This window comes from Cicer arietinum, unplaced genomic scaffold (assembly GCF_000331145.2).
Source record: "Cicer arietinum cultivar CDC Frontier isolate Library 1 unplaced genomic scaffold, Cicar.CDCFrontier_v2.0 Ca_scaffold_6121_v2.0, whole genome shotgun sequence".
Lineage (NCBI taxonomy): Eukaryota > Viridiplantae > Streptophyta > Magnoliopsida > Fabales > Fabaceae > Cicer > Cicer arietinum.
The window spans coordinates 41955-50000 of record NW_027339768.1 but is presented as its reverse complement, the minus strand read 5'-3'; the positions used below and the strand labels follow the sequence as shown (position 1 = coordinate 50000).

General features: G+C 33.6%; 2 protein-coding genes across 2 annotated transcripts; both read right to left on the bottom strand.

Moving 5' to 3' along the window:
- Positions 1–469: 469 nt before the first annotated feature.
- On the bottom strand, positions 470–2079 carry LOC101502386 (cytochrome c oxidase subunit 6b-3). The gene is made up of 3 exons (XM_073364797.1): positions 1944–2079; positions 709–797; positions 470–627 (listed from the first exon to the last, which is right to left on the bottom strand). The coding sequence occupies exons 1-3, from the start codon at positions 1950–1952 to the stop codon at positions 531–533; spliced, it is 195 nt and encodes a 64-aa protein (XP_073220898.1). The 5' UTR covers positions 1953–2079; the 3' UTR covers positions 470–530.
- Positions 2080–3373: 1294 nt separating this feature from the next.
- LOC101502058 (protein FLX-like 4) lies at positions 3374–6384 on the bottom strand. Its single transcript, XM_004507726.3, has 3 exons — positions 5562–6384; positions 3994–4133; positions 3374–3904 (listed from the first exon to the last, which is right to left on the bottom strand). Exons 1-3 carry the CDS (start codon positions 6008–6010, stop codon positions 3690–3692), a joined length of 804 nt encoding a protein of 267 aa, XP_004507783.1. The 5' UTR covers positions 6011–6384; the 3' UTR covers positions 3374–3689.
- Between the last annotated feature and the right edge of the window lie 1662 nt (positions 6385–8046).

The window sequence follows — 8046 nt, the reverse complement described above, 5'->3', positions numbered from 1 at the left end:
CGAACACTGCTTCTCAGGCCAAACACCAAAGCAGAGATTCTTAAATCTAAACTATGGAATGATTTTATTTTGAAGCGCGAGTTTCATCTTTTTCAACAACATAAATACAAATTCATTTTTTTAAAGGTAAATGGCTTGAAGTCTGTGAACATGATGACATCTTTCAGTAGTTTTAATTGCTACACAAAATGAAAACAATGAATCTTGCATAGCTTTGACCTAGAGGGCTAACAAATAAATAGCATAACAGCAATACAAAACCAGAACAATATATAATATATCAGAAAATAACTTCCATTAAACAATGAAGACTATCTTGTAAACACATAGACAGGCAATTGCATTGATTAGTGATTATGTAAATAAAGGTAATCCACATGCAGGAAAAGTTGAGTCGAACTGGTAGTTCGTTGATTTTTATCGCAACAAAAATATTTCTAGTACACCACAAATCACATAAGTTTAGCTATGACATCAATCTTAACATTAAGGAAAATTTGCAGTCAGTCCCAACCAAGTAAACCAATCAGCTAAGGGATGCTTACCCATTCACCGGGGCAAAGAGAACGGTAATATTTGGCAAACTTCTCACATTCACTTGAGTTTTCACCTTTTGCTGCTGTGCACCTGTAATTAAAGTAAAGCTTAAATAAAAGGCTCTTACAAACTATTTTCGTTGAGCCAAATAGCCAGAGTCAGAAAATCCACCTATGAAACTCTATGTAGCGAGTGAAACAGTGTCGGGTTTGATTAGTTGTAGGAAAACGAAAATCAACAGGTGCTGTTTTTAGCTCAATCTAGAAGAAAGCAACACAACATTAAGTCAGGAAAAAGACCAAGGGACAAGATGGAAAGATAAATGCTACATCAAATTTAAAACTCAAATGGGATAAGATGTATCTCAGCAGAAAGCAAGGGATATTGTATCATTATCATACCATATAGTTTTAAGCAATGAAGATAAGCATATCTTAAATATGTACGATACATATGAATGAAGAAATGTAAACAAAGACAAAATACACATCTTGATTAAGAATCATATGTAAATTGTGTTATAGGGGGGTCAAAGTTGCCAGTTGCATCAGAACCAAAACCAACTTCAGATGGATAATCAAAAACCTCTTGATCAAATTTCAAAAAGTGCAATCAAATTGCTAAATGCCATCTGGGTGCAACAACTAAGATATAAGTAAAATAAATCATAATTAACATACAAGCAATATAAAGAACTTTAGAAATTTAGTTAGATACAATTATTATTATTCATCTAATAAAAACTCATTCTCAAAAGTACCCTTTATGAGAGCCTACTCCATGAGAATACAAGAACCATTGAAAAATAAAACCTATATTGATTGAAGGGCTATTAGAAATGACATCATTAAATAGGAGTGATACCACCAAATATATATATATAAGCTCCACCGGCCGAGTTCTAGATTACCAAGGCCTCATTTCCCTAGAAACTGGATCGTTAAAAAAAAAGTAATTCTAACTTATATTTGAGACCAGATTAATTGAACATTCAAAAACCAAAGATTAGTTTAACCTAAAATTACCGATCAAAAACCATCTCGACCTCACCAATCTCACTTTTCCCCCCTTCTATAATATTAATTTATTCAAGCAACATCGAGCGGTTGAATTGTAAGAAAATCAGCAACCACATTAATTTAAAATTAAAAAATACGAAATGCAGCTCTCATCTCGTAAAGAATAAAATTACATGCAATCCACAATCTTAGAGGAAGGAAAAATATTCAGCGGCAACAAAATCATTCAATAGATCAGCGAGAGACTACACATTTTATAATAGATGAATATGCAAAACCTCAAAATTGAAGAGCGAAAAGAGAAAAGGTAAAAAGGGAAATGGAAATTAAATTAGAAAATAAATAAAAATTCCGTTGTGATTAGAGTCGGAGAAAATAGGAGCTTACCTCCGCCATGACTGTGAGACAGACTCGTTCAACAAATCAACAAAATGTAAGGAAAGGGGAAATTATAGTTGATATAAATAAATAATAAAGGCCGGTGTCATGGGCCTTTAGAGGCCCAATTACTATTCATTAATGAGGGTTGCTTCTTGAGCCCTCTTTTCTAAACATTCAAAAAGGGAGTGCGAAAAGCAGCAATACAATATCGGTACCTTTTTCCCACGCTAAACACAATAAGTATTACTATTAATTAATCAATAAAATAGTAAATTTATACTCATAAGCTGGCCTACTGCACTGACCTAAAGCAAAAACAAGCTGATTGCTCTATTGTTTTGGGATTGGACTTCCGTTTAGATGATTTTTGGTGATTGTTTTTCCGACCTCATTTTTATTATATGATATTAAATTATTGATAATTAGTATTCGATAATGTATTTCAATTAAAAATACATTGTAATAACGTAATTTTCAATAAAATGTCTTGTTTCCCGGAATGAGCATTTCACATGATTTTATTCACGCACACTATACTATTTGATACGAAGTCCAAACACATTATTAAAATAAAAATAAAAAAGTTGAAGCACGAGTTGATCCAAATAAACCAATGCAGGGGTTTAAAACTTTTTAAATGAAAAATGCTAAATCGTCTCAGTGCGGTTGGAATTGAGACGGTGGACAAGAGCAAAAGGGTGTAGTGCATGGATGTGGGGGCTAGTAGATGCGGGCAACGTGGTTGTTCCGAGAGGATGGGGTAGCTAACCTCACATGGGTGACTGAGTGGCAGTTGATAGGTTGTAGGAAAATTTGTCTTTGTTGTGTCTAGCTTGGGATGGGTATGGTGAAGTTTTCATGTACCAGTGATGGTGGCGGTGGAGAACATGCACTGATGGTAATGAAAATGCAAACGTTGCTGGTGGTTGGTGGAGGCATGATGCGAGACTCGAGAGGTAGCAAGAGAGTTGGAAATGGTGATTGGCTTCTCACAACCAAGAATGGAGACAAGAGAGAATCATTTTTTATCAAACCCAATCTATGGCGAAAGAAACGTCCACAAAGGAGGGGAGATATCTCCAAACAAGAGGAGGATGGAACTTTGGAGCAAGTGAGAGTCTCTCTCACATCGCCAAAAATCCACTGATTATACCATGGTGGAACATCATTCTTCGTTTTAATTGCAGTGAACTCCATTCAAACGTTGAATGGAAAATTAAACTCGAGTTGGCAATTTTTGAAACAGTATTAATGGAGTTAAAAAAAACAAAATTCAGATATGCACCTACGTCGGGAAAGATTATTTGAGCTTACTTGTTGGTATCCATAATGATTTGCAATAGCAATCATCCTAGGCGTTGATACTGTCGGAGTGATGGAAATTAGCAAAAGATTATTTGAGTTTACTTATCTGATAAAAACAAGTCCTAAGCATGTTTCATAAGAAGATTGCTTGCTCCAGGTTAAAAATTAATTAAAAAAATACAACATATAGCTCACTACTAGTACTACATGGATATGCTTACAAGTTACAAGACTTTACCATAAGTTTTTTTTGAAAAAATATCTCAGGCTCTCATTTGCAAATTTAATTCAACAATTTGCAAAACTGTATAATATCTAAAGGAAATGAGCTACAAATAATGCTGCCCAATCTGAGATTTACATAAAAATCATCACATCCCTCGTGCATTGTACCAACAAATGCTGAAGTCAAGCTGCATATGATTGATGGTCACTCATTAAACATTATTACCTCCCAGCAACAGAGGGATCATATTGACCTGCCCAACCAGCACCGCCGCTTCCATCAGTACTATTTACAACTCCAACTCCATTGCTGTCACCCATTGGTACCATAGACTCTCCTACTTGGCCAATAGCCATCTGGCCGTGAGCTCTCCCGTAAGAATCGTGAAAGGGACCACTGCCATCTGCTGGCGTAGCTGCTCTAAACAGATTTGGTGCTGTTTACACAGTACCAATGCATCAGAAACGCATAGGTAGAGAAATATCATATGAAGAGACAACAACTGACTGAAGCCAGAGTACTTACCATTTATTCTTTTCTCAGCATTCGAAATTTCGGCCCGTAATATCTCAACTTCTCTTGCCATCGCAATTAGATTCTTCTCTTTTGCTTTCAATAGATCCACTAGCTCTACATTCTTGCTCTTTTCATATTCAAACGTGTCACTATTAACCAAGTAGATTTGAAAATTTACAAGTCAACAAAAAGAGATAACAAATTTGAGGCAACAAACTGAGAAAAAGAAAATTTGCAACATGATGCAAAAGAGTAACATATTATGCAAGATTTTAGACATATAATGGCATTCGCGAATAGCAACACTGACTTAAAACATAAATTGATAGATACTGATAACAATTCCATCGCACCCTCAAATGATTCAAGAGTAATTCTTACAAGTTTTGAACGGATTTGTTTCACATCAGTATATCATGACAATTGACAATACAGGACTCAAAACTACTAAGCCACTCATGATGCTCACTTCAGAGATAACAAGGCATATCTTGAATGCAGTCATATCCTAATAAGCTTTACAAAGTTCGGAGAAAAGAATATAATAGTCCTTGTCAAGAGCATATGGGTCCTAACTTTGCTATTACCGTATTCATCAGAGATAAACCATCATGAATAAATTTCATTGATTATTTCTTCACCGTTCATCATAGTTCTAAATTACAATCCACAACCACAACTACAGACACAATCAGTGTTGCCAAATACTATCTCTGGTTTCATTTATAAGAGAAAATAACAAAAAACATCAAAACCAATATACTAATTAATTGTTCTAACTTTTTGATTATTTTTACATATATACCCTTATTGAAAACTGAGACATTAAATACCCACTAATAATATTAAAAAGACAAACATCTTAAACAAGGGTATAAAAGTAATTTAAACCTTAAAAGTCGTGACTTTTTCTTATATATAGAACCCAAAAGTTTTTATATATAGAACCGGAGGTAGTATCAACCATGGACAGCCACAGCCGATTGCGGTGGTGTTTTTTTTTGACAGCCACTATGATCAATTTGTGAGGGATGGCGGTGCCATATGACATTTAATGGCAGCTTAAATTGGCAATTTTTCAGCTTTCTGCCATGGCAGTCATCGGTAACACTAGCCGCAATATAACAGTTTTGGAGGTCTCCACAAAGGCATCACAACAGCAATTGTGTCCGTATAGACAACATTTGCTGGCATTTTCCTACAATATAAAGGTTTGTAGTGTATCTGTATGTGTGAGGCATCCACAATATAAAATCATGTTGTTCATATCAATATGTTTTATGGGAAGGGTTAAAATATGCAGCTTTTACTTATAGAAAGCAGTGTACTTTATATTCATTCTCATAGTATAACAACTATCACACAAAAAATTAAAAAAAAATTAAAAAAAAATAAAAATCATACTAGGAAGAATCAGTTGCATAAACAATACCAATGTGTCATGTGAAAAACCAAGTTTTTAGGACAGATTGGACCATGTAACAACAGAGTTAACTAAAATACCCTTAAGAATTGAGTATGGGTTACATGAAGGTGGAAACAGCCATGCCACAAACTTGAAAGACTTGAATACTCACCGTATCCTCTGGTGCTCTTGCACTAAACTATCCATTTCACCCTTCAAATCTGGCAAACTGTTAACATCACCAATAGCCATCTTCAATTCCTGAGTAGCTAACTGAATTTCTGCACTCAATTCCTGTCTAGAAGCTGCCAAACTCTGAGCTTCAATATGAGCATGTTTAAGCTCCTTCTTTACACTATCACTAGCTCTAATATCAACCTCCATTTTCGCAATCTTATCTAACAACACTCTAATTTGAATGTCACTTTCAGTTTGAGTGCTTCTAATGTGTGACTTTATCTTTTGCACATCTTGTGCAGCAGTTACAAGTGCATCTCTTAAGGCTTTGTGTGTGTTTGCTAATCGGTGATTGTCGCCGGCGAGTCGCTCGATTTCTGCTTCTTGAGAAGCGAGTTTGTTTTCTAAGATTTGTGGTGGGAATGAACTATGGCTATGCCTCATGACGAAATTTTTGTCATTAACAGTTAATCATTAGAGTATGAATGAAATTGTACTTGCGGACATTAATACCCTAATTCTCTAATGTAGCTGCAATTTAGGTTTTCAATTGCGTCGGTTTGGTGCGGAATGGTGTTCTGATCTGCTGTCGCGACCGCGAATTGCGCTGAAATCGCATTTAAGAAAGTTTATTAATAAAAAGGAAGGGAAAGTTGAATGACTTTCTCACTGTTTCTGGCGAAGACCAACTCCGGCAGCGTTTACCGGCCAATTGAGTCCAGTGACACTCGAACTTATCTTTTTTACAACAAGGGCACAGCGGCTGCGGTCGTTTCTGGCTCAGTGCGACTCCGACTCCGTCTGTGTTTATTTTTGTCTGTGGTTAATTTTGATGGGCCTCTTCAAAAGGAGATAGACTGGGCTTTTTCTTTACAAAACAAAATAGATTGGGCTTAGAGTCTCATATCTTTGTTTTTTTAAAAGGATTCTTTATATTTGTATCTTTCCAAGAAAAATCATTTAAAAATTTATTTAAACTTCTATCTATCAAAAAAACCACACAGTCAATACCGCACTCCACTTTTAAAATATGATTGTTATATCCTATATATTTTCAATTGAACCTCTTACCTACGAAATATGTGAAAACCTCATTCCACTCTTAATCATTTCTAAATATTTTCACTTATGCAATTTTGTATGGATGTACATAGATCAATTTTGGCCATACCCGTTACTTAATCCAATAAAATAGTGTCAAATTGGATTGGATCAAAATTTCAATGTTTTTTAAATAACTACTAATCTAATATGGTGTACTGTTGAGCAAGTTGGTTTTAGGATGTAATAGATAATTTAGAAAATATAAAACAAAATGACCTATTTCATAAAAAGTTAAATACTTAAGCTAAGTTATTATATAATTTAAATTCACCACGTGAACAAAATTAAAATGCTTATGATCAACAAATAAAATCAGAAATTGCAATAAAAAAAAATAAACATTTCATTTTATTTTCTTTCAACGGATCGAGTTTCTGGTTCATTACCTAAACCAAATTAATTCAGGTTTGGTTCCTCAATTTTCATGGTAAGTAGAGTTTTTAAGAAAAACTCAAATACTTAAGTCTGACTGAATTTGAAGTCACAATAAAATCGACGGTTCTAGTTGTGAATGATGAACATAATTATTAAGAATAAACTATTAATTTTATATTTAAAATAAATAAAAAATAAATGCACTTAATTATTATTTTTAATAAGTGTGAAAGTAAGCAACAAGAAGACAAATAATTGTTGTAAATTTAAGTTGTTTTCTAAAAATTGTAAATAAGTTGTGGTCGCCGATTAAAATAGTCACTAATATTTTTATAAAATTTTAAGTTTGATATACTTCTTCTTTAACTCACTTTTATTTATATTTAAGAACTAAAATATTAGTTAGAAAGTAATTATCTTACCCACAATTTTCCAAAACCTCGCCTCATCATAACTGTTTGTTGTACTATAGCGACTAGATTCTACGATAGGGAAGTTAACATCTAAAATATATTACTTCAACTTCAAGTTAGTTTGGGGCTCAAGGCGTGCGAGAAAATGATGCCAAATAGGCCTTACTTTTTTTTTTTACAAGAACCTAGTAGGCCATACTATGAGTAATATGGGGTTTTTATTTTAATAACCCAATTTTTTTTTTAAAAAATTACCAATACTGAACTTTTGAAAATTATTTATCAAACTATTATTTTTTTACTTAGTTAGAAGTCGACATTTATAAAGACGTCTTCCTTAAGAAAGTTTGAGTTTGCAATGACGATTTCTTTAAGTATTTTTGTTTTTATTTTTCATGTACTTTGGATAGTCGCTATTCCAAAAGGCGACTTTCATAAAGTCGCATTTGCAAATGACGACTTCTAATTAAATAAATAAAAAGATAGTTTGATATATAGTCTTCGATAGGAAGTATATTGGTATTTTTTTTCAAAAATTGGGGTATTAAAAAAAACCCAAGTATTATAGATGACTTTTATATATATATA